The sequence below is a fragment of the Caloenas nicobarica genome, chromosome 11, assembly GCF_036013445.1.
Source record: "Caloenas nicobarica isolate bCalNic1 chromosome 11, bCalNic1.hap1, whole genome shotgun sequence".
Lineage (NCBI taxonomy): Eukaryota > Metazoa > Chordata > Aves > Columbiformes > Columbidae > Caloenas > Caloenas nicobarica.
Window position 1 is genome coordinate 6,651,282 of NC_088255.1, and position 22,111 is coordinate 6,673,392.

Consider the following 22,111-nt stretch of genomic DNA (forward strand, 5'->3'; position numbering starts at 1 on the left):
TCTGAGACATTTGTGAAAAATAAGACTAAATCACAGATTTGCTATCACAGTCTGCCTATTGTCTAGGTCTAAATTAAGATTTGAAGAAAGTTTCTCTATGGATGAGGTGTGTTGGGGAAGGATCATCACATTATTAGTAAATAATAATATTGCAGGATGAAAAGCCAGAACTGGGTCTTACAGTTTTAATTGGCAAGTTGGTGTGATTTAACCATTTAACTGAGAAAATACCATTTCTAGAAATTTGGCAGATGTGATAGTTATTCAGTGGCACCGAGCATCTGCTTTAATCTGCATCTACAAGTGTGATTGCATGACCTCAGTAAAAACATTTTCCAGGTTAATTTTCTTCCAACATTTGTAGATGTAGTAATTTCATAAACATAAAGTTGGCAGTGTATTTGGCTGGTAAGGTAGTTAACGTGTTGTGTAGATCAGAGAAAATTTTATACAGTTTATATGTTCACAAGAAAATTGGCTTAGAAGCTGTATTTTTTAAGGTTGGTTTTACTGTACCTTTGTAATTTAAAAAAGAAAAATGAGAACCCGTTTTCCAGTTTATTCCCTGTTTTACCACACCAAATGAGATATCGGGTGTTAACCAAAACACTTACTGAAATTTAAAATAAAAAGTACTCTGTACGGCCGAGCCCGGGCTGTGTTAGCACAGCAACTCTGCAGATGGTGTGAGTGTTCCAAAGGCTGTAGTGTGGACGTGGGATTTTTTTTCTCCTGGTTTGAAAGGCAGAGCTTGTTATGATACCGAAAAGTCGTCAAAAACTCCTTAACGCTGTTTTGAAAGTGTCAGAAAGCAGGCACTTGATTCAGCATGCTGGACACAGTGAACATCACCCCTCTAATCAAGCACATGCGTGACTTGTATTTATTACATGTACCAATTGCATATTCATTAGTTTCTACCACTTAGTTCATGCCTTAAATGTAGGTTATTTACATAATCCTGCCCTTGGTCAGAAGTCCTTTCTTGGTATTCAGGGATCTTCATCTGGGGTCTCCATTGGCCCCTGGTGCTCTTCACAGCCTGGTGCCCCTTGAGTTACAAGTGTCTGGTCGTGACCTGGTTTCTTGAGCGTGCATTTTGTTGCTCTGTTCCACCACACGGCAAGAGCCACATAGCTCTTTCTTTAATCTAGTGGAACATCCCGCTTGCCCATCTTGCAAACCAAGGACGTTAGCCTCATGTCCAGCCTCTGTATAGCTATTGTTCCTTTAGTAAGTGTCTGTTACATTAGGCCTAGTCTGGTTTCTAAGGGACTTTTCTTCTTCTTGACAGTTAAAACTCTGGTGCTTTGTTTTAGCACTTTTCTAAAAGACCATTGACTTTATTAATGCTTAGGAAAGACTAGTTGAGTAGAGAGATGCGCCAGGGAGCGGCAGAGCCGCCCAGCTCCGTGTCTGCAAAGGGTCGGTGCTGGTCGGTGGTGGCCAAGGCAGGACTTCATTCGTTCATTTACAGGACAAGACAAGAAGTCCATGTCCCATGGGTAAGAGCATAACATACTTGTAGTTTTTCTTACATAGAAATGCATACACTAGTACATGTAGTAGACTTACCTTTTTATGAAGGTGCTACTAGGAATTTTTAGCACTGTTTTTGACCACTTTTGCTAAAGCTTGTACTATAACTGCTTGAGACCAAGATTGGTCGTTTGAGATTATCTGCCAGTTTTAAGAGCAAATAGTATGGGCTTGTAAAATAGCAAATTGTTGGCATTGCTAATTCAATCTCAGAAGTGTATAATGCACAAGTTCTGAGAATGGAGGAGATGGTTTGGAAAAAAAAAATACATAGCAATATTAATAGCGTGTCTGTAAATGAAATGTTGTGATGATCACAAAATTCAGAATGATTTAGCATAGCAAGTTCTCGTCACAGAAATGTAGACTTTTTGGGAAACTTGTATTTCTGCAAATCATGGGGTTGGTTTGTTTGTTTGTTTTGCAGATGTAGTTTTTCGTCCAAACGACCTGTAAAGCAATCCTCTCCAGGGCCAGGTTAAAGAGCAGTTTTCCTCTGAGACAGCTCATACCAGCAAAGTCCCCTTTGTGAGGAACAAGCTTTCCTTTTTAATGATTGCTCTATGAGATTAATATTTTTCTTGACCTGAAGGCATGCTTAACTTTCAAATAAAGGCAAGCGCAAGGCAGTAGAACAGCAGAAGGGGACACTGAACAGAAATGTTAGTAGGTTTTGTAAGTTATTATAAAGTTTCGGGCAAATCTCAACTCGAGCAGCCAGGTAGCTGAGAAAATGTTTTGCCTGTCCCTGTCTGAAGTTCCAGTTCTCAGTTTCTGAGAGCAGAGCTATTATCTTTCCTCTCTTCACAAACAGACCTGCAAAATGAGCAAGTTAAAATGAACTCTGAAGATGGTAAATATTTTTTCTATTCTTTCTTTTAAAAAAATCTAGTAGGGTTATTCTGAAGGTTGTTTTCTTTTGTCCTTGAATTTTGCAGGTTCAGTTGAGACAATTTGACATCTCGCCTTGAGGTTTGTTACAGTTCAGCAGAGTCCTAGCAATGTTGTTTTAGCAAATGTTTTCCAGGCTATGGATTGCACGTTATGTTAGCGGCTGGAAGGACTGTGAAATATTCAGGACTGGCACTGCAATTAAACAGTGGTGTGTTTACAGTGCGTCTGGAGAACTGCACTGTCAATTCACAAGAGTGCTTAATGGTTTCTTAATGAATACACGGCACAGTGGAGCTCTGGATGCTTTTGTCAGATCAGCTGCAAGTTTTGAGAAGGGACCGTGAAATACATGAACAATGTGTCAGTGATAAATATTAACTACAGTTCTCAATAGAGGAAATAGATTATGTTTAATGGTGTGTGCTGGTTCCAAAATAATTAATTTCAGGTCCAGGCTGCAGAGGTCACCTGGATTCTAGTTGCTGATTCAGCTGGTTTATACATGACTGTTTCTGACCATGTGCTGGCCCAGGACAAGCATTTCATCTGGTGAAATCCTTCCCTTTGGGAGGAGGAAGCAAAGGCATTTCCCTTTGTGTTTCTTCCTCCCTCCAATCTCCACCCTGCATCTGTACAGTTGTTGGGAAATTTACTTCTTGCAATTGTTAATTCTTCATGCATCTTTGAAGTAGAGCCTCTGTTCCACAGTTAAGTCCATGGTTGGCTGAACATCGTAAAACTTTGCTGGAACAATACAGATTAAAAGTAATTTACACATTACAGATCACTTGTTAAGCACGCCCATAGTGAATCGAAATGACTATGCTGTTATTTTGGAGCCATCTCAGCTTCAGGTACACTTGACTTACAGCTGCTGTGCAAACCTCTTGGTTCCTTCTGAAGCATACAAAAATGTTTTCAGCTGTATGTTGATATATTGGTTGGGTTTGGCAAAGGTATTTAATAAGGTAGCTAGTTGTGAAAACTTTGTGTTCTCACATGCAGATTTTGAAGTTCTGTGCTCCAGGATTCTTCTCAGTTAAAAAGTACATTTAAGGAAAGGGGGGGGGGGGGGTCTTCTTTTTTTCTTTCTTTGTACAAACTAAGTGACTGGTTTATTAATTACCCTCTCAAAAAATAGATGGCAGTCTCACATATTTCTATTAAGTTTTATATCAGTTTTCCGGACAGGAAGGAAAGACCACAGTTTCCCACGTACCAATCAAGTTTTTTCAGAGAGTTTTGCACACAGTATCAGCAATACTAAATGGCTACAGGTATTTCAGCATGAGGAGAAGCTGTGTCCTGTTCACCTGGTGAATCCTGTTAGTTCCTCACTAAACACTTGGTTTGCTTGTGTTACAGACTTTAGGAAGGCTTTTGTCCCATAATTTGCCCCATCACGGGTTGTCCTCTCAGAATACGTTCTATAAAGCAACACACCTTTCTCCGTTTTGTTGCTGTTACTAATTAAATCACCCTTATGAAGACATCCTTTTCATGCAGCAAACAGTATGAAGTATGACTGACTCTCAAGAATGTTGTTTTCCTTGCACACACACTTTGGTGTGTGGTTTCCTTTGAAGCATTTGAGGCGCAGTGGGTGAGGTGTGTGTATTTGCTCAGCAGGATTAAACAGAGATAGGACTGTTTGCAGACTTGGACAAGCTCAAGTGCAGGAGCTGATGTGAGTTTTTGTTGGGTGAACTCAGTAGCCTGTTGGAACAGCAGAAAAATTAATCCTGTTCCTGGAGGGGAAGAGGTAACTCAGTGGCGTACATAGCGCCAGGGTGTCAGTGCATGTGCGAGCTTTTTTCAAGGGGAGGCAGGATGCGTTTTTCTCTGAACCAGACGGCCAGTTACTCAGAAAAGTGCATTAGTACCTAGTGGCAAAACCCGGGGACCTTTTTTGATCTTTCTTTTCACTAATAAGCTTAATCTTTCCTTAATCTCTGTGCTGACATTGTCCTTCTTTTCTAAGGCAGGACATGCTGCTGCAGTCTGGCTGCTCTTGGCTGTGACTGATAAATTAGTTCAGCAGACTCAAAATGGTATCAAATGGTACATTGTATTCCAGGTTCAGTGGTCTGGAATAGCAGTGGTGGCAGCCAGCTAATAAAATGACCAAAACTGAGTGCAGTGAACAAGAAAAACAGGGCTCTTGGGTGACTTTGCAGTAAGCTTGGGCATTGCAGTTACCGCAGCTTGGCAAAGGGGACAAATCTCCTCTTATCGGTATGAAAAGAAAAGCTCCCACCGATGTCGATAAAAGGCAGCAATACAGTGGAGCAAATAAAAACCAATTGTATTGACAATGCGAAAAAATGCTCTTCTGGCTTTTTCCTTACTCAGTTGTTGTGGAAACTCCCACCCTGCCAATGGCAATCTCCAGTTACCCTGAACTTTGCAGCATTTTCAACCTGTGAGCCATGTCCACATTTCTTCTAGATTAAAACCCACAAGCTGCTGATGCCATGAGCAGTTGATCAGCTCCCTGTTGCTGATTCAAGATGTTACCTTTTCCTGCTGGATGGGATTGTCCCTCAACAGCTCCTCCCTATCGACAAGAAATGTGTCCTAGGGTTAAATTACTGGTTACCCAGTCTCTTTGATACACCTTCATGGGGTTACCTCTGTTACAAACTCCTAATATTTTCAAAATGTATAAGAAAGACTATATAGTCTGAGTTGTGGCTGAAAGATTGCACCATAAGAGACTCATTTTTTTTAAGAGAAACAGAGCCGTTTCCTTGGAAATGTGTGGAAATAACTATAACCCGTTATGAAGGACCTATGTGAGCCAGCCAGACTCGGAGCCTGAGAATTTTTTTGTTGTTTTATTTCTTGGCTAAAGCTACATGTAATTACTATGTATATGGTCTTATATGCTACAGTATACACTATAATACTACAGCAATAATAGTTCATATTATATAGTGCTCTATACTGTAACCCCATGAGGGCTATGAGGGGAGAGGCATGAGACTGGGACATGTTGGCAGACATAGAATCAAAGTTTTTCTGAAATGGCGTAATGGAAATGTCTAATTGCAAATGTCATTTGTCCTCACTGGTTATGATTCTGGAGGCTGGCAGAACCCCATGTCACAGTGGTACGGCCCTGTGGGACGGGAGGTCCTGTGGCACTTCACGTGTGTTTCTGCCATAGTCCTGCTTCAGGAGGGCATGTGGAGCATGAGAAGGCTTCTGCTGAAGGAGAAGACCCTCCTGCTTCCAATAAGACATTTATTTCTCTTGCACATAAACCACATAATGTATAAGAGCTTGTATTTTTTTCAAGACACAACTGGGGTGGTCATTTCTCTAGCAAGACTGCACTCCTTTCCTGTTGCTTCCTTTCAGCTCATTTGCTGAAAGCTGCTTCTGAACGAGTAGGAGAGGGAAGCGCTCGCAAACAAGGACACGGAGATGCCTTAGGAAGCGGTACCTGCATGTATTCCACCCTTGTGGGGCTGACGATCTGCAGAATGCAGGTTTAAAGTAAATAGAAAGACAAGTCTGAAACAGAAAAACTTTTTGGAGAAGCAGATATTAATCTTTGTAATATCTTTATGTACTGAAAGTATGTCTTGTCTCCCCCCTAGATTGCAAACAGTCACTAAGGGAAGAAGGGGCAACAGTAACTATGAACAGGAGAGGAGCTATCAAGCAAGCCAAAATCCAGTACATCAAAAATCATGAATTTATTGCTACCTTCTTTGGACAACCTACTTTTTGCTCTGTCTGCAAGGACTTTGTATGGTAAGAAGGAAATGCTAAGCTTCTCCCACCCCCAAAGGCTAAATTACTGCAAAATTTGCTTCAGGTATATTGAGACTAAACATGACATGTAAGTTCACATGTGTTTGGAAATGGAAATAATATATTTACTAAGAGTATTGTTATACATAACAACTACAGTTGTCTCTTTTATATTAAAAAGTAGAACTTCAACATTTTTGCAACTGAAATTATTGGCAAAAATTTCATCAGCATCACTAGTGAGATCTGGCCAGTAATACGCAGCATTCTTTTACAAGAGAGTGAGATGAGTGGATCTGAGAAAGTGATGCTCAAACATTAAAATGTGCAGTGGCTAATAGCAGAGTAAATACCCATCGTGAGCAAGAAGCTGGATCTCTTTCATAGTAAGGCCATTTTTGTAGTAAGTCAGATGAGGAGGATTTCTTGTATGATTGAAACCTTTTCTTTCTGGGTTTCCCTCCTAATTTGCTGGTCTAGCAAATCACACTACCTTCTTTTCTGAAGCTTCCATTCCTGAGAGAGGATTCTGAATAGCAGAAGTTAGACCAGTTCTTGAATTGGAGCAAATATTCTCACAGGCAAAGGGTTGATTGGTTGACATGGTAAAACAAACAAAAAAACCCACCAACCAACAACAACAACAACAACAAAGTGCTTTTATGATTTCCTTCTTTATCATTTGTTTTTCAGGGGACTCAACAAGCAGGGATACAAATGTAGGCGTAAGTTAATTTTACATTCTTTTCTTCTACTGCTTTCCACATTTTCCATGTTAACCTGTAGATTTAATAGTTACTGTTGAAAAATCTTCTGAAAATGTGCATGGCACAGTGCATCATCGCTTCAGATGGTAGTAGTAGATATTAAACATCAGTTTTGCATGATAACCTAAGGCTGTCTAATTATGATGCCTATCTGAGTTTTTAGTATCAAGATTTAGACTTAGCTATTCTTCTCGTAAGTGTGTAGTGCAGTTGAAAAGTTGCACTCGTTTTCCAGACCAATTTTTATGAAACCTTTTCTGAAATGAATTACAATTATCGATGGGTTTTATAGCTGAATCGTAAAGCACTTTTGACTTAGCATAGATCTCTATGCATTACTCCAAACAGTGGGGAGGTATCAAAGGGTAAACTCAAAGCGTAGTATTGTCCTTCTGTTATCAAATGTTGTTGGCATTTCCTAATGGAGGCAGATTTAGTTTAGAAATAGAGGTTATATAAAAATAAAATGGGGAGAAGCTGCTTTAAAAAGATCCTCATCTTGATAGAAAATAAAGGTTTTGGTGTATATAGTATGATGGAAAGGAGTGTTTTTCACATCATGCTATGAAATGTGAACACCTCATCCTGCATATTTATTATCTGAAGGAATCCTTTATTTTTTTTCTTGCGCATGTCTTGAAGAATGCAATGCTGCTATTCATAAGAAATGTATTGATAAAATCATTGGGAGGTGTACTGGTACTGCAGCCAACAGCAGGGACACAATGGTAAGAGCTGGAACAACACATTTAGAGTATAACTATGTAGTTAAACGCTCTTGAACTAAAAAAATCTTGTATAGAAACGACCAAGTCCATTTGGGAGCTGCTTGACCGTACGACCAAGTTACTGTCTTCTCTGAAGATTGCGCGTAACATGTAGTGGATGAAAGTTTCAAGCAAGAAGAGTAGTTAAAAGGGGGTGGGTAGTATTTGATGGGCAGATTCTTTCCTTGCTAGATGAGGGCTGTTAAAACTGGGGTATCCAAGATAAAACTGTTGCAGCTCTGTAGTACACAAGCTGCTTTCTGTAAGAAGCTGATCCTGTTTTGGGTAAAGCGCCTCACCTCCTTTCCCTGTCTGTCCTCAGTTTCAAAAGGAACGTTTCAAAATCGACATGCCTCATCGCTTCAAAGTTTACAACTACATGAGCCCGAACTTCTGCGACCACTGCGGCAGCCTGCTCTGGGGGCTGGTCAGACAGGGGCTCAAGTGTGAAGGTGAGGAGGAGGAGGGAGGGCAGCTGCGACCACTCTGTGCTTCTCCAGTGTAGTCTCTCCCCCTGTGCCCCCCACTAGAGATTTGCCATTGCTACACACTGCATTTGTGTACGTGTGTTACATAGAATGGGATTCATGTCATCCATGCGCGGTTGAAAAAGCTTTTGTACTAGAGAGGGACAAAGAGGCACTTGGCTCATGTGACGGCTCAGCCAAGTTGAGCTTCTAATGCAGTCAGAAAACATGCTGTGGAGGTGTGACCTTGAGTATAATCAGAATTACTGCTTTGGGAATGGCTGAAATTTGGTGAGTCTGACTTAAGGTATTACTGTACTGAAAGAGTTTACTGTAAATACCATTTTTATAATTCTCCCATAAAAAGGCAAGATGATCTTTATTGTAACAGGTTTTGAGAATAATGATGATTGGAGCTTTTTCCTTTTGAACAATTTTTGTAGCTTTCATTGGGTCAAAGATTAAAATTGCAGTTTTATTACCAGTGATAGATCCATGTCCAGTCTGGCCTTATAACAAGGTTTCTGAACTGCACGGAGAAACAGCCCTTTTTGTTGTAATGTCAGACAGTATTTTCCTGATGCTTATGTAACCATCCTTACGTTTCTTTTAGAATGTGGGATGAACGTGCATCATAAATGCCAGACGAAGGTGGCAAACCTATGTGGAATAAACCAGAAGTTGCTAGCTGAAGCATTAAATCAAGTTAGCCAGGTATGCTTTATTGCCATTTCTCAGGTGATTAGTTGTTTGCAGAGCATTTTGGGGTTTTTGCTTCATCTTTTCTGTATCACTTTTATGGGGAACTGAGTTTGGAATGGAGGAAAACAGCTTTCTCTTTTTAATTTGAACTCTAAAGAGACTAACAAGGATGTCAATAGTGTAAAGTTGACATTGGGGGGAAAAAAAATCCCACTTAACAAAGAATATTTTAAAAGGTGTGTGGATTCATGAAATCCAACTTTGTTCTTCTGTGGTGCCAAGGTTATTCTCTCCCTTTCTGTTTAATTGTTTAAACAGCGGCATCATAACACTGAAATCTGTTTTTTCCATGCTACAACTTTAGAATTCCACTTGAATGCTAAAATTAAATAAATCTGGAGAAACATACCAGATATTCTCAAAATTTATTAATCTAATATATACACACAGAAAACTCCTCTGGAATTAACACTGGTCCCATAGTTACATTGTCCATCTCCTGCTGCAGCATGGCTGTGTCTTGTGGTCGACTTCTGACTTGCAATAAAGATTCAGACACAAGCTCTGAAATAAAACAGGAAAATATATGACAAAAGCCAACAGTATTTCCTCTGAGCCGAGTGTTCCTGGGCTTTCACAGGATATTTACTTTGAAAACTGAGAGCTGTTGCACCGGCTCTTTCACAACACAAAAGCGCTCAATCTTTTCATTACTAAAATTTGATCTCAGGGATCTTCCACACATATAATTTGTTTCCCTGTGCTAAAGACGGATGTCACGCACAGATGTGACTTCAGCTTGCCCAGTGTGACAGTGATTCCTGTTTCAAATGAACATATGTCCAAGGGTACATTTTCTTTCCGCTGCAGATTCAAACCATTATACCTTTAATAATTTTGCAATGAACAATACGACATAGACTGTTCAGGAATTTCAGTGACTTACTTTACTTCCTTCACTGAAAAAAAAATAATTGGTTGATCTGAAGCTGTAAAGAATGTGGCTAAATAGTCTATGAACCAGACTTCTTGAGAAAAGATCTGTGCAAGGAATTAATAATAAAAAATAGTTTATACTGCCATCATGTTACATTTAACAGCTATTGTTATAAATATTTATAAAGCAATAGTGCAAATATAATTTCAAATGGTCCCCTCCTCAGAAATCTACACGCAAGTCTGATTCTGGATCTGTAGAAAATGTTGGTATTTATCAAGATTTCGATAAGAAACCTAAAGGTCCAGGAGGAGATACAACAGGTAAGAAAAGCTACAGTGTCTTAATTTAGCAATTTACCTACCAGGCTACACAAACTAACAACATATTTGTTCTTGCCTTATGTTAGACAATTTTTTAAGAAGAACTGTTAAAAAAATATACGCATATATTTCTTTTTACCTTTTCCTGGCCACACAAAAAGCTTACATAACTTTTGATAAATACCTGTAGTTTCTAGTCCATGACCTTACTGACCTTTCTGCAAAGCACTTGTTTTCCTCACTGCAGCGCAGTTCCCCGTGATGAACTGGAGGGTGTCTCACCAGCCAGATATGCACATAAATCCCCTTCCCTCCCTCCTGTAACTGAAGTGTCATGCACATTGTTAACTGTCGTGATTTGTTCACAAACCATTAGCAACCAATGACAAACGCTATCTATTTTAGAATATAAGTAGCCAAAACACTACTTGAGATTAAACAGCTGAAATAGTTTTAGTAGTACCTGGAATCCTGTCTCTAGAGGCTCAGAATAAGGTTTCGAGGGGTTTTTTTACACTATTGCTAAAGAGTTCTAGCATTCTGTAAGCTCTGTTTTCATAACTGCTAGCCTATGATAACTTATGCAAAAATATATGCAACAGTAGAAGTAACTTTTTACCAGATGGAACTCACCAGGCTCAGTAAGAGATAACGGGTGGTTTTGTAGTGGTACAGGATTTTATATATTCATCCATGCATTGAGCTAATGCTGTTGAAATACCCGGTAAGAAAATTATTTTTATATTATTTATCATACTTGTTCTGGTTCACTAGAACAGATTGGGAAAAAAAAAACCCCAACCAACTCTTGCAAAGTAGGTCTAGTTTAATACTAAGTCAGGGTGCAGCCGCTGTGATTCTTCCCCGGGTTATCACAGATGCTGGGCAGCTTGTGGGGCGTACGTACGATCATGTCATGATTATCATCAGTTGTCGTGGTGACCCAGCGAAGGTCAAAAAAAAAGTACAGTTATTAATTTTAGGATATAATCAGGATTAACCTGTATGGTCATGCTTCTTGGCGACCATCAGGCATAAATCAGATTGTTTTATGGCCTCTCTGCTTAGGCTGAGGGGCTGTCCTGTTCTGCTAACAGAAATAATTTGTTCACAAGCAGTCCTTGTAAAGTATCTTTTTCTACAAATTATGGTCTGTATCTTAGTCGTACGGGAGAGTTAGGGCTTTTGATTTTTACAATGCCTAAGTGTTGCTTAAACTCAGCATCAGAAACAATGGCAGATTCAGTTCAAGTCCAACACTTCCAAGTACACTTGAGTAATTTAAACTTTGATATAAAATACAGGAGTTGGCCCTTACGTTTAGGTTTGCCAGTGTTCCAGCAGCAGATGCATTGAAATACCATGTCACTACTGACTTCTTAGCAGAGCATCTGAGTCAGGCAGTATTTCTGCATATATTGAACTTTAAACTCCCTGTTTCAATTAGCAGACAGCAGCGAGTACGATAAACTCTGGGAGGGCAGCACAGCCAAGACAGCGTCACGAATTGCAACCAGGAGAAAATTCAACATAGAAAGCTTTGTCTTCCATAAAGTACTAGGGAAAGGAAGTTTTGGAAAGGTATGTAACAAACTTATGGAGTTTAAGGTGTCTGCATTGTTGATCTCTGCAATGTGATGAGCTATTTCCATTAAGTAGAAAGGTTTTGCTGTTACAGCCACTTGGGTAGATAATCTTTTATCAGAGTTGAATAATAGCCATCTTTGTCAAAGACACTAGAAGTTCATTGCCTGAATCTTGTCTAAACTCAAAATTGATTCATAATGCACAACAGTTTTTCAATTATTTAGTATCAAGGCAGAGGAGTTGCCCTTTATGAACCAAAGTGCAAAAGGATGCGTTATGTTCACACACTCCATATAGAAGCAGCCTCATAATGCTCCTGTGGGAGAACAGCCTGACCTCCCCAGGTTGTGTCTGCAGCTGTCTGAAGCTACAGCTCTTCTGAAGCAACAGGCTTCACATGTCTTCTGTTTAAACACTCACAAGACAGAAAAACTGCCCTCTTGAGCCCCATCTCATCTCTGTGCCCAGCAACTTCACCTTCCCAAATCTCACTCATCTTTCACATTTAAATGTTTTCTTAATTGTCATTGCACCTGCTATAAACACCTTTGACTTTACGAATATTATCAGCAACAGTCTTTCCTATGTGTGCTGTAATCTCATCTTTTATTTTTTGTAGGTTCTGCTTGCTGAGCTGAAAGGGAAGAATGAATTCTTTGCTATCAAAGCTCTGAAGAAAGATGTGGTGCTAATTGATGATGATGTGGAATGTACCATGGTGGAAAAGAGGGTCCTCGCACTTGCATGGGAAAATCCATTTCTCACGCATCTTTACTGCACGTTTCAGACAAAGGTAAGAAAAGCCCAGTGGCAACAGCAACACAACAGATAGAGCCTTTTAACAGCTGCTGTTACCAGCAGTCCAGTAAAAGTAACTTCATGATGCAAGAATTAAATTTCCTTTTCTTGTGCTCTGTGCAGTAGTTCACAGGCTTTATGGAAAGTAAATATGAGTATGGACCCCCACATGTGTTGATGAGAACAGAATAAGATCATAAAAAGCATCTGTGCAATCTGGAATAAGAGGCAGTTTAATTTAAATCCCTGATCTTAGCTTTATCCTCAGTGCCGGGGGGGAAAGATCACTGTGAGAGGTCAGTCTTTGTAAATGTATATTTTTATATGTTTTTATATATTTTATATATGTCTAGAAACCCACAGAATACAACATCAGCTATTTAGCTTTATAATACACAGCCAGGCTATTCAAATCTGTAGGAGCCTCATATGCTCTTAGGCGTGCATGAAATAGAAAAATACTTCAGGAGAGGAGGAAAGCAGCTCCTCGGTCCCCAGTAGCCACATCGCTACTTTATATGGGGTTGCAATAGCATCAGTAACTTTTCCATTCTCTGGTTATTTGGAAACAGCAACATCTGTTCTTTGTTATGGAGTTCCTGAATGGGGGAGACCTGATGTTCCACATACAAGACAAGGGGCGTTTTGATCTCTACAGAGCAACGTAAGTCCACAACCCTTCAGTCCCCATCTCTGAGTGACTTCAGTCTCTCTGGTTTTACTGCTTCTACTTCTGCACCACTTACCTGCAGTATTTCACTCCAGTTTCAGTGGCTGATAATTGAAAAGGCATTTCTAGACACTGGTTTAATGCAATGAAGCAGCTTACTTAATGATGTGCGGAGTTAAGTTTTCTTAATTTATGTAGCAGGGTGATGTTTTACAAGGGGATGCTTGTACCTAGAGATGCCAAGTAAACTGCAACGTGAGCCAGCAATGAAAGCACAAGGTTCAGCTTCCTTGTCCCTCAGGATGGTATTTGGATGGAAAAACTGGAAAACAGCATGAGAAAAAAAAACACAACACAATATTACTTACTAGTATTGCTGAGGTGACATGATGGTACAGAAGGATAACTTGCATGTTCCACAAGATACTAAGCCCCTTGTTTAGCAAGTGCAATTGCATCAGTTACCTATGGCTTAAAGATCACTGAAGCCGTAGACTTTAAAAGATGCAAAAATACTGTATTATTGTTACTTCACCTGCAATAATTTTCTTTAGTTTTAGGTCAGTTTCTACCTTTTTCACCCAAAAGCCTGGGGGTTTTAATTGTGTCATTGAATGGGTGCGTGCAAGACCTGGGAAGTGCAGGGAAGTGGACCTACCTGTAAACACCAGTGCTGCCGTATAACCAGACTGGAAAACTACTTCTGTTACTGGGTGCTATACTAAGGAAACTGACTGGGTGGGATCATTTCCCTTCATGTCCTCTGGTTTATCACCTCCTTTTTTTGAGAATGCCCCTGAAGTGATGCTACTGTTCACTGTGCTGTATGGGGCAGGTGCAGAGGGAGGGAGGTGAGGTGTTTCTAACTGAGCCATTGGTGCCCAGTCCCTCCTAAAGCAACCCAGGGAGCGTCTTTCCAGTAGCTGTCTTTCAAAATGCAGATGCGTATCACCAAGAACATACACAGACCATTAAAGAGTAGAAATGGGCCACTGTTCCCTCATGGAAGTGGAATGGAGCATTAAGGCAAGTTGCTGTAGTGTTCCCTCTGCTGTTTGGCATTAGATACTACAGATGATTAACACATGTATTAACACAGATTATATCACCCAGCTATACAAATACAGGTATATTTGTATTTAAAGAAACGTACAGCACTTCTCACGCCATGAAGAGAAGCTTATGGCAGCTCTTTTGGCCGGCTGCATTGACTGTTGTAACTGAGCAAGACGGATTACAAGATGTTTTGGTCTTTTCAGGTTTTATGGAGCTGAAATTTTATGTGGGCTACAGTTCCTTCACAGCAAAGGCATTATTTATAGGTGAGTACCAACTAGCTCCAGTGTGGGACCTGTGGATTGTCTTAGCACTTCATGCATGTTTGAATTACTGATGGATGTGACAAGCAAACACCGTCTGTCAGATCTGATGTTATTCCAAGGGCATTAACACGCCTGAAACAAATCTGTATCTGTGTCTTTTCCTTGGCAACCAGAATGATGGAATGTTACACAATAGTGGTTTTGTTTCAGTTATTTTAAACGGTGCCTTCAAATCATGAGTCTGTTTAGCTTGGTGGCAAGGGAGAGGGTCCTCAAGGCTCTCGGTTCCTGCCGGCCCTGTGAACAGCACTGAGGTGACAATCATCTGCGTTTGCCTCACCAGGCTGAAACATCAGGGGCCAGATCCTGATCAGCCACTTCTTACTGTAAATAACCCACGCTACGAGAGATTGGAAGTTTATTTTTATGTAGATTTTTTTCTTAATTTCCTTTCTGCAGCCTTTTTACACCGCTCGCAGCTCTAGAGCACTGTTTGGTAACTACTTGCTCAGGTAGCTCTTACCTCTCTGGCAAACAGGTAGGAAGGGCAATGGCTGTGCACTTACGAGCAAGTTACTCAAGGTAACTTAAGTAAATGTACCCCAAAACAGCTGGTATTGCCCACCTCCCTTTATAGAAACAGGAAACATCTGTTGGAGCATCCAGCCTTTAAAGCAAATTTCTGAAATTAGAGACTAGTATTTCAGAAAAAGTGTTTGTAAAGAGGATGGACGTTACAGGAATCCTCCTTGGTGACAAAGGATGATTGTTACAAGCCTATCTGCTCTCAGAGGAGACAGCCGTAACCCAGGAATGTCCTTAACGTACCCAACTGTATTTCCACTGCCTCCTGCAGGTTTTTATACAAGAAAGGATCAAACTCCAGGAATGTTGTCATAGCACAAATTCCTTTCATCTCAGATTTTCTAGAGCATTTTTAGGTTTGCTGTTAAATTTCCCTACATTCAGTTAGAATGTGCCTGGACAGAGATTTCAGAGTATGAAGTATTTTTGAGACACAGTACCATTTTCCAACAAGACTCCAGCAAAACCAAAGGTACCTCTTTTTTCCCCTGTCCACACAGGATATTTACCAGTGTAATCACAGAACCTGACTGGAGCAGTTTAGGTAGGCGCTGCATGTAAGTGCACATCCATACAGAAGATTTTAGAACTTGTAGCAGTACCCTAAGTTACCATCAGTATTCCCCATCTCAAATATATTCAATTTACTGAACAGTATTCAATATATATTCAATTGACTGAACAGTAGCTATTGTCCAAACTTGGAAGGATTTGTGGTGCATTGCATTAGATCAGGGACTCTTGGTCTAAGCTGCAGCTCATCATCTGAGCAGTTTAAGTAGCCAATACTGGGAACTTAAGTTACCAAGGAGAAAAGACTGCCCTGTTCTCATGTAAAATTCTGTGCTCTATTCAAGACTTCCTTGGTAAGCAGAAGGGCTGTTCAGTTTCTCTCCAGCCTGCCCTCCTTGGTATGTGCTTTTGCAGCCAGATGGACAAAAAATGCACCACAGTCAAAGGGAGGGAACGTAGCTTTTGGAAACCGCTGTTAAAAAGCTCTTCCTGGATTGAGTAGAGTTATTCTGAAAAAAAGACATGAATAGGACACTTCACAGACCGCAGCCACAACACATGGTGTAACTAGGAACAAGTCACAGGTGGTGTTAGAAGCCGGGCAGGCTTCAAACACTTGTGACTCTGCCAGGGGCTCTAAGGATCCAACAGCCCCTCTGTGCCGTGAGCTGGTACAGCACCGCAGCTGGAGCACCGCAGCTGGAGGAGCACCACAGCTGCAGCCCTGCCAGCTGTGGGGCTTAACTGGCACCTCCTCCCAGGGGAACAGAAGCCCTGGGTGTGCTTTTGGATCTGAGAGCACGTGTAGGGGATTGTAAGGTCACACACAAAATATACACCTCAGCCTCCTGATGAGAGAATTCTTCCCTTCTCTGCACTGCCTTCGAAGTACAAAAGTACCATTTTGGACATATTTTGTTGATGGATGATTATTTTCCTGAAAAGCCTTTTTGTATGATGAAGAGTAGATGTTTATCAGCGAAGAAACTGGATCTGAATACAAAAGTGACTCACTTTTCCTTACTTTTTTTTTTTTTTTTAAAATGCTTTTTGCAGGGACCTAAAACTGGACAATGTGATGCTTGATAAAGAAGGCCACATCAAAATAGCTGATTTTGGAATGTGCAAAGAAAATGTTGGTGGTGAGAACAAGGCGAGCACGTTCTGTGGGACCCCCGACTACATTGCTCCAGAGGTCAGTGTCCACTGCCATGTCCTGCAGGGATGGACGTGATACACTGATGTTGGAAGGGCCCTTGTGATTAATCATCCCTTTGTAGACTAATAGTTCAATAATGTAGAAGTCTAATTAGCACAGGGGAAAAAAAAAAAAAAAAAAAACACACAACAACTGAGTTCTTGGCAGAAGGTACTTTAGATTTTTAAATGTTCTATAGCTGCAAGTTTAAAAAACAAAATAAAACGTTCTTTTGAAATGTTAAAATGTTCAGGTTTTGAACAAATAGTTTTTCCCTTCTGCCTTGACAGCTAACACACACGGAGCTAAAACCTGGATGTATATGCACTGCAGCTGAACAGACTTGTGCCCATGCAAACAACCAGAATTCAAAGCAAAAGCAGCTTCTAAGGGGAAATCTCACTAAGTTAAATTCCCTGTTATAGCTGGTTTTTAATCCAATTTGCAAAGTAGGCCAAGTAAGGTAGTTGATTTCTAAAGCTATAAAAGAAGTCGGAGTCTGTTTGGTAATAATCTAATTCTCATTGGTACTTGCTTCTCCCTTCATCTTATAAAGAAACCACCAAAGATGTTTTCCAAGTGTACGGCTATTTAAAGTAAATGGAGAAAATTTCTGAATGAGAGCACAGACCTGTCTGCTGAGCTGGTCACATTTCCACCCAAGGATAAAACTCCAGCTGTGCAGCAGTGTCAACAATTTCTCAGATTGCTGATTCCACCTCCCACCCCCAAAATACCCTAGTTAAATATTCTCTTTTAAAATCACTCTTCTGGTTTTGGTATGTTATTGCTGCCTTTTATTAATTACTTGTATTTGTTCCTCTGCACCTCTGTGGACTAAGATCCTGCAAGGTTCGAGGTACACGTTCTCTGTGGACTGGTGGTCATTTGGGGTCCTGCTGTACGAGATGCTTATTGGACAGTCCCCTTTCCATGGGGATGATGAAGATGAATTGTTTGAGTCAATCCGAGTGGACACTCCTCACTACCCACGCTGGATTACCAAGGAATCCAAGGATATATTGGAGAAGGTAGGACTGATGATCAATGAGTGGGTCACGGCACTGCATGTGGCGGAGGGGATGCAAATCTGGGCTTTTAAAAGGAGCTGTTTATCAGAAAGCAAATTACTTTAATGAAGGGAAAGATTAATTACTAATGGTCTGTTTACTGTTAGCAACTTTTGTTCTTTTAGCAGTACACCCATTGTTCTTCTAGTGCCACCTACCTTTTGAGCAGACAGGAGGCTTTACCGGGTGTTTTCTCTTGCAGCTGTTTGAAAGGGATCCAACGAGACGACTTGGGGTCACTGGGAGTATCAGAGACCACCCGTTCTTCAAAACCATCAACTGGACGGCGCTGGAGAAGAGGGAGGTGGACCCTCCGTTCAGGCCGAAAGTGGTATGTGGGTTATTCTTTGTTCTGCACCAGCACTGCAAATGTCAGCCTAGGAGCAATGGATTGATGACTCTAACTTGCTCAGACTATCCCCCTGTTTCTCCTTACATTTTATAAATGAGAGTTATGTATCTCAAACCCCGTTGTTCTTGGGTGGGTCAGGTATAAAAAGGGTGCACTATATTCCTCCAACTGCCCTGAAATCTTCCTATTAAGACTGTTTGCTTATATTTGCTCAAGGAGCTTCTTTATTAATATAATCTTCATGAAAATCAACTAGTAGTTCTGATACCCATTCTTCTTGAATCTTTAGATCGTTGGAAAATTATGTTTTATATGCCTCCATCTTGAAAATGTTGATAGTTTCTTGTGGTTTTCTGTTAATGCTGTGTGGGAGAAGGACCATGAACTTGGGGCTACTCACTTGGTAACTGCCTGAGGGTGTTCTGGGCAGGCATTAAATACGTACTCTTCAAACTCCTCTGAGAGTCTCCAAGTGGGCAAAAAGATGCATTCTCTATACTACTGAACTTAGAACTGTTTGTAATGTACATACTTAATGTTACCTGATAAAAACCTGTGAAGAACAGCCTGTTACTCACAGTCTGTTATTACCGTGGGCGGCTGCTGCTGCTGCTCTCACCTGGTTAAAAATCCACACCGGTTGTCCTCCACCCTGTTACTGGTACAAGCAAAGTGATCTGGAGGTAATGCAGTCTCTCCAAAATGTAGAGACCTGTCCCATTCCAGAACAGGCAGCTTCATGGTGCAGGTTCTCCTGGAAATGGAAACTCTGCAAACATGAGGATCCTACAAACAGTCACCTCTGGAGGTGTGCAGTGTAAACCACGGGCTTTAGTAACAGCAGACACAAATATTTTACCCAGACACGAAGCAGCTGCTGTAAGGCATTGCTTTAGTTTCTCTGAACAAATACAGGCTGTAAAATGCTTTCAATAATTTAAAATGGCAAGAAATGATGTGATTAAATCTAAGTGCTGCATTGTTTTTGTCAATAGAGAAGTTTTGGGTAATTCTATGAAATGTTATCACAAATCCAGGTGGTTGTTCTTCTCCAAAGCCACTTGGTGCTAATATTTGTTTTCAACTAACAATAAGCAATTGCCCAGTTATAATCTTATAGTGTTGTTAAAACAGGCAAGAAAGGAGGGGTTTTTTTCTCTAAAGGGGAGAAGGAGGGAGGGAGCTCAAGAAATAACTTCCTAACCTTGCGCATTAAAGCAATTTCTTCTGGAAGAAATGACAAAGTTTGTCTCCAACTGTCTTCCCTCTCTGTTTAACACAGAAGTCAGCAAGCGACTACAACAACTTTGACAGAGAATTTCTGAGTGAGAAGCCAAAATTGTCTTACAGCGACAAAAACTTGATCGAGTCCATGGATCAGTCTGCATTTGCTGGATTTTCTTTTATTAACCCCAAATTTGAACAGATCTTAGACAAGTAAGTCTCTGAACAGTCAGACTTAAAATCAGGGTTAAACATTAGAAACTGAACTGTTATGTGTTCCAACGATGTCAGTACTTCAGAACAATACACAGTGGTGTGATTAATTATGCCAAACTTCTGATTTATTGGCAGTGTTCTTTTATGCATGGTTGGGTTTAAGGTATGTGAATCATGTGCATTATTTTCTATATTTGGGAAAATGTAAATTCTGTTTGGTACTTGAATGTAGTTATGTTATATATATATGCTGTATATTTTGCTCGAGAGAAGACATTAGGGAACAGATGATGTCTTTTTAAAACTGTTTGAGCCCTTGGTTCTTTTATTTGTCTTCAATTAAAAGAAAGTTACATTAAACTTTCATTCATGGTTTTATTACTTGTTTCTAGAAATATGCAATTAAACTCCAGTTGTCTTTAAACTACAGTAAAAAATAGTATTTTGTAAGCCCTGATCACTTACAAAAATAAAACAAATATTTTAGGAGAATTAAACAAAATTAGAAGATAGTCAGGTAACAACAGCGTGGAGCATTCGTTCCACTTGCTGAACCACCAAGCACAAATTCTTCCTTCCAGTTTTAGTTGCTTGTTTTTCATACAGCAGCTGTGGCTCCTTCTACGTGCTGCGCAGAGGGCACAGAACCATGTCCTGCTTTGTGGCAATACAAACTGCTGAATTTTGATATTGCAAATCATTTCATTTTTCTCAACCACTGAGCTGGCAGGAAAAAAAATGTACTGGTGAGTTTGTCCAACGCAGTTACACAAGGTCATCCTCACACTACAGGGAGATGGAGGTATTAAAGAATTTTGTCCAGAAAGCAGCTTAAAAGCTCTAAAACGTAAAAAAAAAAAAAAATTACGTCGCACACAAACATAAATATACAGTAGAGTTAAAAATGAAAACACTGCTTCCACTCAGCAGATACAACTGGTTACCACCCAAGAGTATACAGTGATCAACAAGACATGAAAATTTCAGTACACAATTCTGGACCACAAAGTAGTAACTAATTTTGTCCTTATCCTTCAGAATGACAAGTACCCCTGCAAATGTAATGCCAGCTACCTAACCCATACATGCACATTGGTACCAGAAGGCAGCATTTTGCTGCATTTTGCTGTTGGGTTTCAGCTTTCTCTAAAAAGCAGCATTTGGAAGACAAGATAAGAAGAGTGTAGCTTTGAGAATGAATCAGATCTTAAAACATCAATGACCAGGTAAAATTAATAGTCTTACCTTTCTCCTCTGTGCATGCAAATCTTGACTTGTATTTATTCCATAGCTTCTTCCAACATCTTCCTCAGTTACTAGATTGTTACTTAGATTACAGTTATTTGTGAGAGTAAAGCAACCAATGGGGTAAACTAACTTAATCCTTATGCCTATTGTGTAAACTCTCTTAACCAAGGTACAATTCCTGCGCTTCCAACAGCTGTGGAACCTGCAGGACACTCACCCGGCACTTCAGCTACTGCAAACAGGCACAGAAAGAAACACCCATCAGGACACGTCGTAGCATTTGATCTTTATTACTTGGATTAAAGGTCAAATGATTACATTTGTCTGAAAGGTTATGACGAAGGCCAACAATGTAAGAAAAAGACTGCATCTGAGCTAGCAAGTGTATTAACAGTCAGAAGGCAGTAAAATAAACATGGGTACAAATATACAAGGTCAGGACGAGGGTTGTCACCTCCCCTGTCAGTGACGGTTCCATCGGGGGGTGGGGGACACAGGCAGCTTTTAGACAGTGACAAAAATCTGCAATTCTTGACAGTGCCTTTCCAGAAAGGTGGTTACACCCCAGGGAGAACCGATCACTCGCTTCAAATCTACACTTGTTGTCTGCACTTGCTCTTGCCAGCTAGAAAGGGCCGATGCCATCAGTGATTTTTACCTTCCTAAAGCAGAACAGACAACTATTTTTTTTTTCTCTTCAAGTATCAGCATAACAGTTTATTTACACCTGTATACAATTCTTTTTACTGAACACTTGACTTAGTAAAACACTCATCACAGTATATTCAAAAGCAGGCTATAAAAATACCTACTATACATAAAACACTGAGCCTCAAGGAATTGTACAGCAACTCTGGAAGTTGGGAGAGGTAAAAGAAAGAAAGGAAGAGAGGGAGATGCCTCACACCGTGAGGAGCAGCGGCCCTGGCGCTCAGCTCTCGGTACCGAAACCTTCCCTTCCACGTTCCTCCAAGCAGGTCCAAGCTCTACAAGTACCACAGTCTGCTGGCAAAACCCTGCTTTTCTAATACAGTCTCCCGGGATTTGCCCTGTGTAACTACAGAGAAACTCTGACTTTCTTAATTGAAAAACTGTTTGACCGCTGCTGGTCACGGTTGGACAGTGAAGGTTGGGGCAGCGAGGGCTGCCTGGAGCTCAGCCCTGCTCTGC

The 22,111-nt window shown here is 40.5% G+C and overlaps 1 protein-coding gene across 3 annotated transcripts in view; it reads left to right on the plus strand.

Annotated features, from left to right (window-relative positions):
* PRKCD (protein kinase C delta) overlaps window positions 1-20,003 on the plus strand; it is a 66,164-nt gene extending 46,161 nt beyond the window's left edge. For 2 of the 3 annotated variants that reach the window (XM_065642291.1, XM_065642292.1), the window contains exons 5-18: window positions 6,039-6,195; window positions 6,889-6,920; window positions 7,605-7,690; window positions 8,052-8,181; window positions 8,810-8,910; window positions 10,062-10,158; window positions 11,606-11,739; window positions 12,365-12,538; window positions 13,116-13,207; window positions 14,473-14,535; window positions 16,690-16,828; window positions 17,674-17,862; window positions 18,104-18,232; window positions 19,536-20,003. In XM_065642291.1, coding sequence (XP_065498363.1) covers window positions 6,039-6,195; window positions 6,889-6,920; window positions 7,605-7,690; window positions 8,052-8,181; window positions 8,810-8,910; window positions 10,062-10,158; window positions 11,606-11,739; window positions 12,365-12,538; window positions 13,116-13,207; window positions 14,473-14,535; window positions 16,690-16,828; window positions 17,674-17,862; window positions 18,104-18,232; window positions 19,536-19,694 — 1,682 coding nt within the window. In that variant the 3' untranslated portion in view covers window positions 19,695-20,003. The remainder of the gene's footprint in view (window positions 1-6,038; window positions 6,196-6,888; window positions 6,921-7,604; window positions 7,691-8,051; window positions 8,182-8,809; window positions 8,911-10,061; window positions 10,159-11,605; window positions 11,740-12,364; window positions 12,539-13,115; window positions 13,208-14,472; window positions 14,536-16,689; window positions 16,829-17,673; window positions 17,863-18,103; window positions 18,233-19,535) is intronic. The other variant, XM_065642293.1, reaches the window with a different exon arrangement.
* Window positions 20,004-22,111: the final 2,108 nt, after the last annotated feature.